The 19,354-nt window shown below is 36.4% G+C and overlaps 1 protein-coding gene across 5 annotated transcripts in view; it reads right to left on the reverse strand.

Annotated features, from left to right (window-relative positions):
• LOC148948546 (aryl hydrocarbon receptor nuclear translocator homolog) overlaps positions 1–19,354 on the reverse strand; it is a 207,094-nt gene that overhangs the window by 30,016 nt on the left and 157,724 nt on the right. For all 5 annotated transcript variants that reach the window (XM_089094455.1, XM_089094454.1, XM_089094453.1 and 2 more), the window contains 3 exons: positions 10,264–10,411; positions 6,993–7,190; positions 4,853–5,137 (listed from right to left, as the gene is read on the reverse strand). In XM_089094455.1, the coding sequence (XP_088950581.1) occupies positions 4,853–5,137; positions 6,993–7,190; positions 10,264–10,411 (631 nt within the window). The remainder of the gene's footprint in view (positions 1–4,852; positions 5,138–6,992; positions 7,191–10,263; positions 10,412–19,354) is intronic.

A 19,354-nucleotide genomic window follows, 5' to 3' on the forward strand; every position in this document is an offset into this window, starting at 1 on the left:
ATTTCTGAGGCTCTTGGGAATTTCTCCCTGCAATCATTTTCATTGTGTATTTTCTTTCCTCTCTGTCTGCCTCTTCCTTTTTTTCTTTGGCTACTCTATCTCTTTATTCTCTATCTTCCTCCTCCTTTCGTTCTCTATCTATTCTAATCTTCTCTTCTCTCTGCTCTCTAGCTATCCTCTCTTTCTTGTCTATCTCTCTCTCCTTCTTTTCTATCTTCCTCCTCCTTTTTTCTCTGGCTACTCTATCAGCCTCTTCCTTTCGTTCTCAAGGTATTCTCTCTTCCTTCATGAAATTTAATATTTGTTGTGTTATATCTATTTGAGTAATCTTTCGCGAGCCCCTGCTGGAAATTGAGCTTCTACTACTGGTGCTACTTGGCCTACTATGAATCTCTCTGTTTTTATATCCTCTTAATTCGTTTTCTGATTCTGTTCGTTCTATAATTATATTTTCTTTTACCCTCAACTCCCCTACATTTTGCACTTCATCTGAAGGGTGAGTTGGTTTGGTTTTATTCGTCCTTTCATATAGTGGGTTTTCTTCATGTATTATTGCCACTGTTTCTTTTGTCTGGGTTTCTCTATCTGGGAATAATTCTTTCTGAATCTTCCTTAAACTCTTTTCCTCTTCCATGGTTTGTACCGGAGATCGCTCTATTACTGATTTTGTTTTGAAGATTTCCCCTTCACACGTCTAAGAAATCTCTTCTATTTCACCCCCCCCCCCCCGAGTGATATAAGGTTCTATCTGATGGTGTTTTTCTTAGGGTATTTCCAGCGGGAGTCACATATAACTGCGATGCGTCTGAATACGATTTTTCTTTTACCGCGGTAGATCTTGTCCGAATTCTTCGTTTATCCGCCATTATTTCAAGGTTTACTTAACGTCTTCCGTCCAAATGAAAATCCTTTTATCAATGTCTCTTTATTCTTCCGTGAAACATTGATTCTACTTAAGCGGCGCAGCCTCTTGTCTTACAAGTTAATTATGCGTGTGATCTAGTGATTCTTAAATTTTATTGCTTATTGTTATCTAACTAGGTACAGCCCAGATAAAGAAAAAATTCTCTTTGCGATTTTTTATATATGTAACCACAATAGGCTACTCTTGTAGGCTAAATTACTTGTTTCTTCGAAAACGCGGAATCCTTTTACTATCAGATTTACTGATAGCTCCTTTTGTTGCTGCCACCAATGTTCGTGGTATTTTAGCCACCAGTGTTATACTGGTAGGCCACAACGCCACTGGCGTGGTAATATACGGGTGTCACCACTTATTGGAGGGGAAAGCCCCGGCCCCAAAATATAATGTGATGCCGCGTCTACTACACCGGTTCTGCAAATATCGGGTTTGGTACTACCCTATTTACAGTATACCCTATCCCAGGGTATGATAACGCGATCAAGTGGTCAAATGACCACTTTCTAAAGCCAAATGTACCCGCCTTGGGTTACGGCTAGAAAATCTCAAACTCTCTCCTTGGAGGTAACAAACCTCCCTGTCAATATAATAATGATGGTACCTCGTAGCTCTATTCCTACCCTGCCTGGGTTACAGAAACCAGTACACAGTTTGTAGAAAATACCTTACTTGTATTCTTCCAAAAGGGTCACAATTATCCCACAAAAATATATCTCCCCGAAAGGGGTCTCAACGCAGACTAAATCAAAATAATATTTTGTACACCACTGTTCATAGGGGTGGACCTTCGCTTGGCCCAGCCAATTATCTCCATCCCCATTCAAACCCAATTCTACCTCTTAGCTTTATCTTTCAATCCTCCAAATCAGGAAGTACAAAAATAGAACTTACTTCAAAGCTTACTTATTGCGACGCCTCAAACTTAGCAACGAGAATTTAACCTGTCTTTTAAGATTATACTATAAGCAAATGTAATTAAGAAAACGAAAACAGGTCATTTATCTGAAAGGACAAGAAACAGGGGTGGAACCCCAACAATACCCTTTTTTGTCTCACGGCTAGAGGATCGAGTTGAAACTTTTTTTAGGGGGGGGGGGGAGGGCAGGGAGAGAGGTAAGGTGAGTTTTGTATTTGAGGGAAAGGGACAAAATATTTTTTTCCGGTACTCACAAAAGAATATAAACTACAATTTTTCTTTTCTTTTCATGCCTGTCGTCCAACAGGTTCTTTATCTAGCATGATATTGTATTTTAAAAACCATGTAGGCGAGTTTTTAGCTTCGACTCAAGTTCTTATTACACTTACGAGAACAATTATCCAAAACTTCCTAAAACATAAAATATAGAATTTCCGAAATATGAGCAAGAGCAATATATGAATTTAGCCCCTCCCCTTCCGTTTATCGGACAGTATCTTTATTCGCCCATGTTATGTATACACAATTTGAAATACTCTTCTTGACAAAATAACTAAATCGTCATAAAGCGAAAGCTTCTCGCAATTAGTTTAAGACTTCCGCAAATAAAATACATCAGATTTCCTTAACTTTTGCCAGGTGTGACTGATACTTGCCGGAAAATAACTCTCAAAATGGACAGAAATGGCTGCAATTAAACCACTGAACAAAAACTAGTCAAATAAATGAATCCTTTTTCAATGAGTGACTTTGATTATTTCGCTTTTTAGATTGAGTTTATGGCAAGATAAAAAGCAAACAAGGAAGCCACAAAAGAAATTACCTGCTTCCTCCTGAAAATTGATATTTTTGTACATTTCGTCTTAGAACCATGTTTGAATCAGCGGCAAGCTTTTTGTTTTCTTTATTTTATTTTTTTATGCTCAGCAATGGGATGTGAAATATTAAGAGATTCGAGGCAATTATTAATAATTATTTTGCACTTATTTACTTATTTGCTTAAACAAAAGAAAGTTACCATTATTTTGAAGTTGTTTCAGATTGACTCAACATTCATGCTGAAATCAACATTTTTTAGACTTGCTAAGCGTATAAGACATCCGCTAGAACAAGAAATCAAATAATTTTTTTTGAAAAGGAGGGTTAAATTCATGAGCAAAAATAGACAATTTATATAAACTAATATTCTTAACATTTAGGAAATTTGGGGAAGGGGGAGCACGACCTCCCCAGCTTAAGTATGGGCCTGATCTGACAAAACCTATAAAATCGGTTTAAAAAAACTATAGAATTGACTCAATTTGCATATCTACAAACAATCTTTACAGCTTCAATCTAAAAATCTATTTCGACTTTGTTGGCCCTCAAAAAAAAAAAAAAAAAAAAAAAAAAAAAAAAAAAAAAAAAAAAAAAAGGAAAGGCAGTGTTTATAGGTTAGAATTTAACCCAAAATACAGTTACATTGAATGAACGTAACTTCATTCTAGCGTTTTAGATTGATAACGTTTCATTCAGCGGATTGCAATTCATCATAATTCCAAAAATAAACAAAAAACATTCCTTTGGCCTTTATGCAAAGTCACAAGCTTTGAGTGTGTTTTTTTACTTGTTTTTAAGAAGATCTCAACAGCATTTCTGTTTACACTAATATTGTATATATAGAGGTCAATCTTTTGTCTGCGGAAAGGATTATTTTTAATGAGACATGAAACCCAGAAGGTATCGTATCAAAGCAATGGATCTTAAAAAGGAAAAAAAGGACAACAAACTCGAAGTTTCAACTGAGTAAATATGATAGCTGTTTTTTTATTCTTTGATACTTAATCTAAAGAGAGATAACCTCATGAGCTCTGCTCTCCGTCAGCTAGTGTTGAAACGTAACGCTAGTATGCTTCACTCATAAATCTTTCACTCTTTTATTTGTGACCTCCACATCATAAAGTGACCCGTGGAAGTGTTTGATATGACTCATACAAATTGAGTACGACATTTAAAATTCTTATTTGCATTATGTAATCCTCAAAAAAAAAAAATAATGAAGATACTTTGCAGGGTCACGGAGATATCATCCTTTGACTGGCCTGAGCCTTTATCAATCTGAGAGAGAGAGGAAAGAGAAAGATAAAGAGAGAAAAAGAGAAATCAAGAGAAAGAGAGAGGGGGAGAAAAAAAAAACAGCTGTTGCAAGACCAGTACAAATTAAACATTCTCTTTTAGATTACAACAAATAGCTCGGTTGACAAAGGATTTCTGTAGGTCCTATGAAACTTATATTCTTTTTGAGACATTTTGCTCTTGGAATTTCTAAGCTTATGGAATTTAGAAGGAACAGGGAGTTCCTGGGTTCATTGGAACAGGAGTTCAACAACCTCCACTCCTCCGTGAGGAGGTATGCCTGGTACTCTTGTCGTCTTGAAAAAAGCCTTCAAGTCTGAGCCTTTCCATTATTTCTTCCTTTTTTGTTTATGTGATTCTCAGAGCTTTTTTTTCTAATACATGAATAATTGACTGACTGAAGAGTGCAGTAGTAAGAAAACAGTCAAGTTTATACATGGGCGCCCATAAGCTGAATTTTAGGGGGGGGGGCTTAATGGGTCTAATGAGCACTTCCAATGTTGTATAATAGAAATCTCAAAACAAAAATATAAAAATATAAGGCGGCGTCATACAGCCAGGGGGGCTAGCACCCCCCCCCCCCCTTATGGACGCCCATTAGTTTATGTCTTTTAAGCTGATGTTCCAATCCGTCAAGAACTTGTTTGCATTGTTTTTCTTTCGAACGAATCTGAGAATCCAAACCTAATAGACCGAGGTCATAACCCATCCATCATGGATGCATAGAAGTAGAATTACTGACTCGAAAAATTCCAGAATTGCGACTTCATATTCAGCTAGTGCATACTTTCTATTTTTAAATCTCTATTTCTCGTGCAGTCTCAAACACAATATAATTGAGCAATTATAATATGTTTAAAACTAATTTATCTGAACCAGGCATATATTTTGTGTCTCACCTTGTTCGAAACTATCTTTCATATGAGCATGATCTTCGGGATGAAAAAACTCATAGCAACTTTTCCCCAGTAGTTCTACAGGAGTGTATCCTACCATTGTCATAACCCTTTGATCTACAAATGTGAACTTCCCATCTGCTGAGTGTCGAGTAACAAACTCGGAGCTGGAGTTTGAGCCAATCAGATCACTAGAGGCAGGAGTGGATGTTACTTGAAGTCTTCCTATTGCAACTAGACAACAATGAGAACCTCCTTCGTCATCTGTTCCCCTGTCCATTTGAACACCTATAAACAATAAAAAACTTAAAGTTTATGCAGAAAAAAAAAGGGAACAAGACAAATATTAAGAATTCCCGGAAACTTTGCTCGACCGATTTGTAGGCTTGTAAAACTTAGTGCACCATCTGCCTACGACATGACTTATACTTATGGTGTTTAATGAGTGATTTCTTAGCCAACATTGTTTTCAAAAAAAGAAGAAAAAACATACATATAAAAAACGGTACAAATTTTTATGAAAAATAAAATTTCGCTTTAATTCAATAATAATCGCTTGTGTTTACTCTTTCCATTTTTTTTCTTTTGCCTATGATATTGAATAATGCTTTGATTTACTTTCTATTACTGCAGAAGGTTTTTTTTATGAACGTTTTTATATTCACAGAAACATACGCAAAAGATAGAAGGAAAAGAAAAACTACTTTGTGAAGCTGGGAGACAAGCGGTTCGATCAACAAGCCAATCAACAGTAGTGATGCGTCTAGAACGTACCCCAGAGAATATTTCTCCGGTTTAGACTCGGCCGTTGTAGATTCTCGATTCACATTGCTGACGGAAGATTTTTATTTTGGTTCTTAAAATAGAAAGAGGAAAAATATCTAAGACCCGAAATTGAAATAAAACGGATATCATCTGTTAAGCCCCCCTCCCCTCAAAACCTCATAAATATAGTGATGTACAACCCATTTTGAAGAACAATCGTCTCAAGAAACCAACAAAGAGAAAAATCTCTAAAAAAAAAAAAAAAAAAAAAAAAAAAAAAAAAAAAAAACAAAAAAAAAAATCGTCTCAAGGAACAATATTAAGTGATCAAACCAGTGTTGTCCTCTGCTAAAAGAAAAAAAAATATACATATTTCCTTTTTTATACCAAAGTTGGTATTTAAAATTTATGACGCTATTGAGTACAAATGCAGAAAAAATACTATACTAAAATTTTTTATTCCTAGCGCCCTTTTTTTCTCATGGTTATTAGAATAGATTTTAAGTGAGCAAACATGCTATAAGATCGTTGCAATTGCGATTACAAGGGGTAAAATTACCACTACAAAAATAAAGAAAAAGGAAATGGCAGAGTTTTTGATAACGTCAGTCCAAAATATTGTAAAAGAAAAATATGGACTATAGAGGGCAACATTTTCCCCTTAAGTTCAGAAAGCTTCCTCGAGCCAAACGGATATTACGTAAATTTATTAAACCAATAAATCGACCCCAAGTTATGCACGACCCTAAAACTAGGATTATCTAAACTTGACTTACTTGACTTAAAGCTCTTACTCGGCAGCGTAGAGGAAACCAGACATCAGTGCCGTTAGTCGTCTCCAGAGTGGCCTGTTTTGTGCCAGGGTAGGAGCTTCACTGGGGTTAATGCCCCACGCCGTGAGTCGATCGTGGGTGATATCCGCCCATCTCATACGTGGTCTACCTCTGGGGCGCTTCCAGCCGTTTACATCGAAGTCAAATATAACTCGGGCAGGTGCTTCAATGGGTAGACGAAGTAAATGACCGTACCAACGCAGCGAGCAGGGCTCGAGCTGTTCGGACAGGGGTTGTAATTTGAAAGACAAGAGGATATCCATGTTCCGTACCCTGTCCAGCGACCTAACGTGTCCGATTTTGCGGAGGTGTTTTTTCTGGACAGCATCTACCTTCATCATCTGCGACTGAGTCAAAGGCCAAGTCTCTGACAAGTACAACACGACACTTGTTACAGAGGCAGAGTATATACGAGCTTTCGTGAGACAGCTGATCTATGGTTTGTGGAATATTGTTCTCAGTAGGCGGCCGAAAACGGCTTTATCTAAAGGAACAAGGAAACAATTTGCTTTAAAATCAATATCAATTCTAACAATTAAAATTACCTGTGGGTGGCCAGTTCTTAATATATCCTGTTACATGTATAACAGCATAGTGTTGGCCATCACGGGATGGTCCTAAACTATTTCGCTGCCTTAGACGATGGAGTAAAGCATGACCTGTCATTGGATCTGTTGGTGATGAACCTACTCGCATCCGACAAATGAAACCCCTTCTGGATCCCATGCACAGTCTCAGGGAGGCTGGAATAGAACAAACAATATAACATTAATAAAAATCTTAAAAGTAGGACAACAACAATACTGAGTAGTGGAAAGAAATTTGTATTGAAAATTTACAAAGCTCAGTCTCGCAGCATCATAATATTCGGTTTTCATGTGGAACTTAAAATTTTAGCTCTCTAATCGTATTCAAAAACTTAAAGAATACACAAAGAGAATTTAAAAGCTACATGCACAGCTGCCAGTTTTCAAGAATTACTAGTATATTTCAAATTTTGCTATTATCGAAAAAATTGCCGACAACTTTAGTAATTTATCGTTAAAGCCGGAAGGTTGGAATACTAATGTATAGTAATCTACCTTCCCCTTTATGAATATTCCTATTCTGTTTCTTTATAGCAGAAATATTTTAATGTTTCAAATAAAATGCCTATTCGTTATGGCTTCAGGTAATTAGTTTAAAATGACGAGTTTTTTTAATAAAGTAAAGAGTGACATAAAACTTAAAACGGACAGTGTTTACATTATATATCAGGTGGCCTACTGCGCTCCTCAGACCCCGTTCCTCATCGCTAAAAATAGGGGACTAGAGGTTTCAAATCGCATTAAAATGAGTCCTCATCCAATATCTTACGACCACTGATTCAATACATCCACTCATGGGAAAACAAAAAAAGAGAGAAAAAAAAAAGGATCCGCGACCACCCTTCTCGACAAAATACAAGATTTCCTATTTTTGTAGATAGTAGCTTGAAGCCTCTGTTAAATGGTTCTTAGATTTCTGAATTTAAAGGTGTAATTTCTATCAATATCACTCATCTTCTTCTTGGGGCACTTCCTCTTTCTTTTTTTTTACTATTAGTGTGGGTCACAATACAGTTTATTACCACTAACCGTTCGGAAGCACCTTTTATCAAATGGAAAAAGAGGGTACGATGTACAATGGTGCTTTTTTTATTATATTCAGTAACTGATAGAACCATGAGAATTGCATTCGCTGTTTTAGGCTTGATACGATTTATTGATAGTTTTTCACTAGCCCATATCCTGACCAAAAGATACCAAAGAAAAAAATGGGTGCATTCCAGGTTCGACAAAAGCTACTAAAAGTTACATAAAACTAACTTTTTCATTTCAGCGGACGTTTTCGTAACAGCTGGAACGACAAAAAATAACTTTGAATTTACTTATGGTGCAACCTTACCAAAGATTATAAGCCTTACAAGCCCTTAGTTACTTACCAATACCAACCGTTCCCGGTGGATGTAAACCTTAAGTAACTTATGCAGTTATTGTAAAGTTACTACACTTTAGAACCTGATACGCAACAAAAATGTACCGATTTGTCTAATAACTTCTCAGAACGCCAACATCATAAAAGATTCATAAATTCATCACATTAGTAAGCTGCCGACAAAGTTTCTTTCCACTATTACGAAAATGGGTTGTTTCTGGAGTTGTAATTTGTTCAATGACACAATTGTCTGCAGTTAAAAACTGACGAGCTTTCAGTGAAGCTAAAATGTATTAAAATGTTTTAAATACATCAACAGCCTGACACGTTTGCAAACCATCACGAGAGATGTCTTAGACAAACTGAAATTAAGAATGGGAAAGATCAAACTATGCCTCTGATATTCAAAACATCTCCCAGTACATTTGGCTGACTATGGAGACCCAGATTGACCGAACATTTTGCTGGGTACAGTAATTCTAAAGAGAAATACATCTGTGAGACTTATTAATCCGTGTTTTAAGTATGGATTAGAAACAAAACTTTTCCAAAGAAGTAATTTTTGAAAGAAAAGTGAAGAGCCATAATAAAAATAAACCGAACAGAAATAATGTCTTATAATAATTCAAACTTAAACAAAGAAAAATTACTATGAATGAACCAATAAAACCTAGAACGAACAGAAACTAAAATGAACAATCACATTAAATATAAAGATAACAGATACTATTATGGATCAATATATTAATCCTAAAACTAACATAAATTACCATAAAAAAGAGTAGGTCTAGCACCCCCTAAAACCTCTAAAGGTCAGAGCGCCATTTGCGCTTTACTGAAAGTCAGGTTTATTTTGAGCAATGTGTTTTTATTTGTCCAAAAAACATTATCAATAGCACCAGACACGTACGCAGGAATTAGTTGCGGGAGGAGGGCCAAATCCCTGATTCTATGAGAAGTATCAAATAATTATGGGAAAATAAAAAAATGGTTAGATTTCGGGGTGGGGGGGGAGGGTCAGAGTCCACTCCCTGCGTACGCGCCAGAATAGCAAAGCAGCAAGATGAAATCACAATGGTAATCAAGGGTTAAAAAGAAGAACTACCGCAAATAAGGAGTAGGGCTACTCAATCCTTCTAAAAGAATAGAATGTTATTTGAAGTTTACTGAAAACCATATAGATTGTAACCAGTGGGGTTATGATTCGTCAACAACAAAAAAGACAGTCACTGTCATAATCAAGATTACACGAAATAAAAACAAATTATTAGAATAATCACGTTTGTGACTTTCTATGTAATTTTACTATTTTAAAAGTACACTTTCCTTATCAAAGCTTCTCTCCAGGAAAATAAGCTTTTTGTTCAATTTTTAGGTCCTCTAACACCTCTTCACTCCCCCGATAAAATTTGTGATCCTCTCGGCCCAGAAAACCATCCCTGAATGTTCAGAGCTAATCGGGCATTCAAGATCAAACAGGCTGTTTTGACACAATGAAATTTTTGGCAATTTGCACTGTTTACGGCCATTGTCTGAGGGGCTGAATCATGTCATCCCCAGAGGCAAATCTCGCCAATGTAGCAAAAAACGCTATAAGATGAGAGTTTGTTGCCCTTCCATTACTTTCGAATCTTAAGAGGGGCACTAGAACTTTCAGTTTGGAATTGACTGAGCACCCTCCTAAATTTCGACGACAATCCCTTCTACGCGAAGTGGTCGGGGGAAAACAGGTAGATTTAAAAAATAATACATTGAAGGCACATGACTCTTTACTATAGGGTAACACTAAAGCGTTGCCTCTCATAATCAGATAACCCCTTCTATACACTGTATACTAAAAACGCCTGAAAAGAGACTTACATTGATGACCTTCTTTTTTCACAGTTCCTGTTTTCAAATCCAATATTCTTCCTGCATTCTGAGGCTCTTGTGTGCTCAGCTGCTCACGTACTTTTTCAACATCCTCGGGATGAACGAAATCGTAGAGAGAAGAACCAAACCAATCACTCTTTGTAAAAAAAAAAAAAAAAGATTAGATACGGGTATGTAATGCATCTTACTTTATATTATTGGTAATTTCGGTAACTCCTAGCCAATCACAAACTGAAAACAATGACTTGGTGTTACTCTAATACGACCAGCCGCTGAGCCATCTCCGAAGATTCTTTCGATACTCGCTAGAGTATGCGCTTAGTTTTGTTTTCTCTTTAATGCATGGAAGCAAGCGAGGATATCCCATTATAGAAATTGAATATAGCCAGATCTGAATAAAAGGGGACGAATTATATATTTAGTGAGTCTACCCTTCACTGTCTTGAGGCTGAGGTCGATTTGCAACTTTTGAAAAGCTTTTTTTGGGGGAGGGATTAGGGGGGCTTAGAATTTTGTGTTTGAGGAAAGGGGGCAAAATATTTGTCTAGGGTACTCAAATTATAGCATATGCAAAGGTTTTTTTCATTTTTTTTTATGCCTGTCGTCCGACAAGCTCTATGACCTCCATATGGTGAAGGAGTAACTGAGATAATTTCTCTGGAGGAAACATGGCCATGCTCAAATATTCTTCGTCGTGCGTTGAAATACTCATAGTTTCAAATTGTAAAACAAAAGTTGATTCTCTAATCAAACCCTCGCTTTCACATTCAGAGACGCTATTCCAGAAGTTTTAATTTGGTATTTCATTAAAAATGGTGAAAACAATTATCTCTAGGTTAAAATCTACCTCCAGATTAAGTTTAATTGCTATTTTCTCCGATTTAGAAATAATGAAATAACCTCTGCTGGCAAACTTTTCGATCTGTCGAAAGACGACATTTGTCAAAATGCCCCTCGGTTAAGTAAAAGTATGATTCGCTATTAATTCAATTTTAAAACTTAAATTAATTAAATACTACTTCAACAAAAAAAAAACTTCAATTATGTTCAAAGACCAGAATTCTGAACATTCCAATCAGAAGCAAACTCTAGCAATGACCATAAAGGTGAGTTGTTACGATTGGAGCATTTTGTAATTTGTTTCAATGGAAAATAAAATGTTGTTAATCATAACAATATTATTGATTCAGAGCAGGGTTGCCACTCCTAGTCATTTATCACTATTTCTAGTGATTTTTTATGTTGCTTAGTGATTTTTTCCTAAATGTAGTAATTTTTCACGATATAGCGCGTAGTATCATGATTCAATCGAATAAATCATACAAGAAGCTAACTAATAAAAAAAACACACAAAAAAGGGATTCACAACAGTTCCTAATATGTTCCAGATCAACTTTTATGCAAATATAACGCTTTTGAAACTTCCGATTTCACAACATATGTCTATATCAGATATGACCCCAAAGCATTATCATCAAAATAATAGGCGAACTACTTATCGTAAAATTGCAAAAATGTTCTATATTTCCTATTTTACAACATTTGCTCAGGTCGAATTGTTGTCTTCGTATTTATGCTGTTGTTTTTCTCTGTAATGTATCAGTTTTAACTTAGATTTTCTTATTTTAAAACCTTTGAAAGTGGAGTGAATGGTGGATATGAATATACCCTCTACATCTGCAGAACAGAAATGGAGTAATTGAAAATAAGATGGCAGGTAGTCTTTACAATAAGTATAATTTTCTAAATAAAAAAAAAGAAATCATTGAAAAACAAAATAGGACTTAGTGCTTTTTATAATAGGATTTGTAATATAAATATACAGATTAAATCGAATGTAGTTTGATGATTGAAGTCGGCTGAGAGTAAGGGGGGTGGGGTATCTACTCTGGGAATAATCTAATGATTTTAATTTCTACTTCTAATATCAAATCAAAACTCCAATAATTCTCCAGATTCTTTTGTTTGCAATTGAAACACCTAATAAACGTAGATAACGTCCTATTCTTTCAGTTTTTTTCATTTATGTGCTAATATACCAAACAGTTTGCGGTAATGAACTCTAATAATAGTGTTACAAGGCTCAATAGTAACCAAAATTTTAGAAACGGAATTTTGACATCAATCAATAAATCATCGGCTTATTAGGTTGATTCCAAATATATCGGATCCATTAAGCTTAGTTTTACCCATGAAAGGCTAAGAAAATGCGAAAATGTACCTGATTTTTGGAATACGGATGAGACACCTAATAGAAGTGGAATAATTTTTAATAAAGTTAAGCTATTAAATTCAGCGCATCGTAGACTGTAGAGGTTTCAAGCCACTATCTGCAGTGTTGAATTTTGTATTATTTGACAGAAGAAAAATCACGGATGCATGTTAATTTCCTTTTTTCTTCCCAGGGCGATCGTATCGAACCAACGGTTCAAGAACATCGGGAGAGGGCTCATTTGAACGGAAATTAAAATTTCTGGTGTCCCTTTTATTTGATCAAAAAGACCGGATGGCTAATAGCCCCCCTCTCACATCTCATTTTCCCCCCAAAAATTGTTCGATCAAAAGTTTGAAATAGTCATTTTGTTTAGCATAGTTGAAAAGTTCCAAAACTGTGCCTTTAGATTAAACATGACCCTCGTAGCCCCTTGGGATAGGTCTTGGGATGAAAGTATGCTAAGGATAATAAGGATAATGTACGATCTATGAAAACTAGTTTAATAGCCACAAAGACAAATAACGGGTGACAGAATGTATTGGACTTGCATAACTTGGGCTACATATTTACACATTAGGGGGGTAGGGGTAAGGTTAGGTTACTTTTACCCCCACACCTCCCTAATGTGCAGATATATAGCCCAAATTATATTATTATATAAACTAAAGTGTTATATTTTCATCATAGTTTGGCATATTTCAATAGGATTAACATAACTTTACTTCTTGGGTGTGTACTATATAATTAACTTTACTTCTTGGGTGTGTACTATATTATGTATATATATTTTTTTTTTTTAAATAAACCCATTGTTACTTAAAAAAAAAAAAAAAAAAACAAGTGCCTCTTTATTTTTAAGAAGCAATAAGACCGATGCTTATCGAAATTTGTGATGAGTGTGACACATTTGTCCATGGAATTATAAAGACAATTTTCAAAATTATCGCTGGTGTTCCAGTAATTATACTGGAACACTTATAATTATAATTATACTAGCTCAAATAGAGTAAAAAGAAACAGAGTTTCTATATGTTTTGAGGAAAAAACTGGGGTTTTGGATCGACAAGGAAAAACAAAATTTAAAGCAAATATTTCGGTTAAATCACCGATAACCAATCTTCAGTTATCAGAGTATAAGCTAAGGGTACAAATTCGGGAACAAGGAGGAAACAAGGATTTTGTTCCATTCTCCACATAAAGACGCAAAACGGCATTTCTCAAAATTTAAAAGGATTTTCGCTTGACAAAAAAAACCATCAAATTAAAGTTATTTTTCTACATCTAGGGTGTAATTTTACCCCTTTCCTGTAGGTGGGCCTGTATAGAACATGGTAAAGAAACATAACAATTATTCATTATAACGATAAAGAGTATTATAATTCTAGTGATTCCTGGTCGATAATCTAGTGATTTTTTTTCTCATCGGGTAACAACCCTGACTCAGAGTTCATGGTGTAAAGACCTATTTTTGGATTGAAACTATAGCTAACAATTGGTAAAGGATTATAGTCTCTTCTTTGACTGCAGCCAATATTTTGATAATAATTAATTCAGTGACCAAGGGATTATAATTTGAATAAGCGGATTATTTTGCAACTTGAATGAGAATTCCCTTGGGAAAGAGATCTTATGGACAGAAGCGAACTGTCTTGCTCGAATGTCTACAAAGGTTGCTATGAGTGACAACGTTTTGTAAATGATCAAATTGTTTCAGACTTGTGATGATGAGCCTACTTTCCTTATTTTTCAGCCAGAAGAAGTGCCTTCGATCCCAGGCGAAAGTACAGTAATTGTTACACGCAAGATTACGGAAATGTGTAAAAACTTAGACATTTTGGTGGAACAAAACTTCTCGAAAAGTAAACCTGTAACTGCTGAGATCTCTTCTGAATATGTCTCCAAAGCATCCTATGCCGTGATTGTCAAAAATCTACCAAGTGACCTAGTCAAACCGGAATCAAGGAACGACTTTCTAGAACAAGCATGTGGTGACGTTAGCTCAAAAATTGTTGAGCTAAAGTGCACCCGAGGTGACTGGAAAGTTATCACTGGATCCAAGTATGATGCTCACGCAATAGAGAATGCGCTTCGTAGCTCTAACAGCACCATTAGCGCAAAGGTTAAAAGTCATTCTCAGTTTGGAATAATTAAACATGTCCCAAACGATCTGACCTCTGATAACGTCAAGTCTCTTGTGCCAAATTGTAGTGAAGCAAGCAAAGTGGTTCTTCCAGATCCTTAAGGCTGAAATTTGAAACAAAAGGATTTATTACGAGCAATGAAGTTCCCATTAATGATTGGTTTCGAACGGTTCCCCATTCAAGAGTTTTTGTTTCTACCCCTTCGATACTAAAAGTGCCAATCATACGGACGTATTTCAAGAACAAGTATAAACAAAATTTGTTGTTTCGTCTGTGGAGAAAAAGGTCACGGAAGCTCTAAACAGCACCTTGCCAGTAACCAAAAAAATGTACTCTTCGCAAATCAGACAACCATCCATGTTACAGTTACAAATGCCCTATTGCACAGGCTCTGCTGAAAGATAAATCTAATTCAAAATGAGATTCAGATGCCGTATTTTGTCGTGGAACATTAATGGAAAAGTAACCGATTGAATCGCAATTATTTCGCAGTTATTGCAGTCCCATGACCTAGTTCTGATTCAGGAGCCTTTCCTGTCGGAAGACCGCCAAAGCCTGTTACCACTATTTTCTAATTGTAATCTCCTCTTTTGTAGTGCAATTGTACGACCGTGAAGCAGACCATCTGGCAGTCTCGCTATCCTATCCCGATTCCCTTGCAAACTATTAGCAGAGACTGATAACTTTATTGCCGCTAAGCTTGAAAATCATGTAGTAATTAATGTTTATCTGCCTACAAATTACAACAACGAACAGTCTGATTCACGGTTTGCGTCTGTCTGCAAGCTTCTAGGCGGGTTTCTTAAAAAACATTGCCTCTAAACCTATTATCATCAGCGGAGATTTTAATGTAAATATAACTAACACATGTCTCCCCGATCACAAATATATTGGGGCTGCGTTCCTCCCGACTATTGTGTATGGCCTAAGAGTGACAACTTTTCATACATTGGGCCGCTTTCCTCAACTTCATACTTAGACCATGTTGTTGCTTCGTTCGGCAGTCACGAGGTCAAAGTTTTAAAAGAAAGATTCTATTCTAACCACCTTCTTATCTCTACTTACTTTTACTCCTCCTCGCCTATGGCTCAAAATAAAGAATCAAATTGGTTTTCCTACCGAGATTGGAAACATGTGTCAAGTGAGTCTTTCAGTAAAGTCTGTGACGAGATACTGAGCAAAATCAAAGGGCCTTTCAATCTTTTATGCGATCGTGCTGAGCTGTCACAAAATGAAAAGAACATCTCAATTGAACTCACTTCCTACTTGGCACAAATAAATCACGCGCTGAAATAAGCGCCACTCCTCTTCGACGTGTTCGTAAAGTCTCAGCTAGAAGATTGGACACAAAACAGAGATCTAGTGAATGCGTGTAATTCGGTCTAACTATGGCTTTCTGTTTGGAACGACTGTGGCCGTCCGAGAGATGGCTTAGTAAATGACTTGAGGCTCCGTACGAAACGGAAATTTAACAAGGAAGTGAAAAACCACAAGTTAACACTGATCCAGAAAAATGTTATCCGTATTGCTGAAGACCCCTCCAAACTCTGGAAGTATAGCAAGCCTACCAGAGCCCAGAGTGGTAGTGTGCCTGAAAAGAAGTGGGTTGAATATTTCACGAGGGAGTTCAGTGCTCCCAACTAAAGCACGGAGGAGTTTTTGAAAAATACCTTGACCTTGCTCTTATAAATAAGACGAAATCTTTCCTGTTTGTGTCGCCAAGTGCTGTTCATTCTTTGATTCCGAAATTAAAGGAAAAATCTTCCTCTGGTGTTGATTATATTTCAGCTAGGCACCTGTAACTTGCAGGTTCTTTAATCGAGCAACATTTAGCACTACTGTTTCAGATGATCCTTGTCCGTGGTGTAGTCCCTTTGCAATTTTTATCGGACAAATAACTCCCATCCTTAAAAATGGCAAAAAAAAGACGCTTATCTGTGCAGTTCTTATCGCACCATTACCATTTCGTCTACTACTTTCAAGCTCTTTGAGTCATTGATATTTGAAGGATATTGAAGAAAGAGGTGATTTCTTGGTCTTGTGTGCACTCGATACTGCAAGAGCTTTTGACTCTTGTATATTTTTGTAGGTTTTGCTTTAGGCCCATTTGAAAGGTACCGATATTGGGGTAATTACTTGTTTAAGATACGTGTACAGAAATCTGAAGTCTGGAATTAAAGATGGTAGTCAACTATTTCCGATTCTGAAAGGTGTACGCCAAGGAGCTCTGACTTCTCCAGTTTTGTTTAAAAATTGTGTTACCGGTGCTCAGGATACGTTGAACTGTACATTTATCTTCAAAGGAGTTGATCTTCGTTAGTTACGTATGCGCATGACTTACTGAACCTTTCCTGCACTTTCCAAGGATGCTCTTCAACTTTTGAGCTTCTCTAAGAAGAGTACGAACACATTGGTTTAATCTTTAATACTGATAAAACAGTTGCTATACCATTCAATTATAAAGGGAATAGAAATTCTCTATGTCTATTCGGTTCTGGGGTTCCTTTAGCTAGCAGCCTTATTTACCTGGGCATGCCTATTGGAGCAAACCTGAAAGAAACTGTAAACCTGGCAATAAAAAATTATGCTAATAAGATCCGGGCTGCGTATGCCTCCCTGGCTTCAAATATGTCGTATCTGAGTAGAGTTCACCGTTCTGCTACTACTACTAACAACTCACCGCAGCAGCAAGCCGCCTGAGGCCAACACAGCTACGCACGCTTCTTTTCCACCCAAATCTATTCAAAGCACCCGCCCACGAAGTTCTCATTTCCATTAAATCTTTCTTTATGACCTCCTCCCACCCCAGACGAGGACGACCTATTTTCCGTTTAGCCCTAGACGGTTGGCCGAAAAGAACAATCTTCAGCAATCTGTCATCCTTCATCTACAAAACGTGCCCTAGCCACCTCAACCTTTCTTTCATTATAGCCCTAGAGAACGGCACTAAACCACATTTTCCGTACAGCCTATTGTTTGACATACGGTCAGTCAGCCGGGTACCCAGAACAATCCTTAAGCAATTTCTCTGGAAAACATCTAGCACATCTTCATCCGCTTTTCGGAGCGTCCATGCTTCAGAGCCATATTTGATTACTGTCATCACTGTAGCTTCTAATATTCTAATCTTGGTTTGCAGACTTATCTTCCTATTCTTCTATACTTGTTTTAACTGTGAAAAAACACCCTGAGCCTTGGCTATTCTACTTTTAACATCTTCACTGCTCCCACAATCATTACTAATAATACTACCAAGGTAAGTGAGGCTGCCCACCTGATCAATCTTTTCATTACCCAACGTCACCTTTTCATCTTCACTTGTTCCTAGCCTTAGTGACTGAGTCTTCTTAACATTAATTTTCAAACCTATTCTAGCACCCTGTACTCGCAAAACCTCTAAAACTTTATTCATTTTGCTCACACTTTCTTCTAGGATGCTTAAATCATCAGCATAATCTAAGCCCAGGAGACTTTTTCCTCCCCATTTGATTCTGTGGTCTCCCATTGCCTTTACTGTGCTCCTTAAGACAAAGTCCATCAAAATAATCCATATAAAGGGGATAGAACACAACCCTGCTTAACTCCAGATTTAATACAAAGCCAGCTGCTAACCTCATTTCCTACCTTAACCGCAGCAGTGTTATTCTCGTACATAGCACTAATCAGTTTAATGTATTTGTCTGGTTCACCGTTTTCAATTATATAATGGGCCTAACAGTTCCTGACTTACTTGTCTTTGCTCCTGTTTGGTCTTTTGGTAAACCCAGCTTGGATTATTGAGAAGCGTATTTGTGATTTCTCTACTGAATGCTAGAAGTCTTCCCATCTTTGGTCATTTCTGTTTGTCCCTTGTTTGTAGTTGTCAAAGTGAGTTTTTATTTCTGTTGTTTCTTTTTTGTTTTTCTTGATTTTTACTGTCTTTTTTGGGCTCTGCCCAGTTTTTTTTTTAGATGGGTTATAAATAAAATGATGATGATATAACGTATAAAAAAATAGGAATCTTCAAACATGATTATTTTCTGAAATGACATCTTTACATCTTCTTTTTTTCTTTTGTATTTTTCAACTGTTTAAAAAGCTTATAAACTGACTAAGAAAGTAACTGAAAAAAAAAGAAAGAATTCTTCCCCGCAATGAAATCTTAATATCTTCCCTACAATAACAAAGGAAAACTAAAATAGTAACTTTTGTATGAAGTAAACTAAACATTTATGTGGAATAAATCAAATTAAGTCTTCACACAAGCTAAAACTGGAGATTGAAAAAAAGAAGAGAAACTTAAAAAGGACCATATCGTCGATCAAAAATATAGATTCAAATTATGTGTTCTTTTCTGGCACTATATCTGCGTTGGAATAGGTTTAACTTGAAACTACATTGAAATTTATAGTTCCAAACTTATGCACTCATTTGAAGGCAGTGTTAGTCCAAATGCGATTACAAAATACCCATGAAATGTGATACATAAGCTCAGACAATTAACTTTTGGGAAATCTCACATCCTTTTCAAGATATGTGAACTACAAAACTACTCTATTTGTCTGAAAATAACTTTAGTTCTATACTCAATCAGGGACGTCAATAGGAATCATTTATGGGTGGCGGAGAAAGGGCTCCTTGTGCAAGTGTCTAAAAAAGTATGATTTGTTGAGCAGAGACTAAAAGGGCAATAATCAGGACCGTATCTAGGATTTTAATTCAGGGATGGGAGAGGAACAATAAA

The sequence above is a fragment of the Artemia sp. Qi Xiang Cuo genome, chromosome 9 (genome assembly GCF_049724085.1).
Source record: "Artemia sp. Qi Xiang Cuo chromosome 9, ASM4972408v1, whole genome shotgun sequence".
Taxonomy (NCBI): domain Eukaryota; kingdom Metazoa; phylum Arthropoda; class Branchiopoda; order Anostraca; family Artemiidae; genus Artemia; species Artemia sp. Qi Xiang Cuo.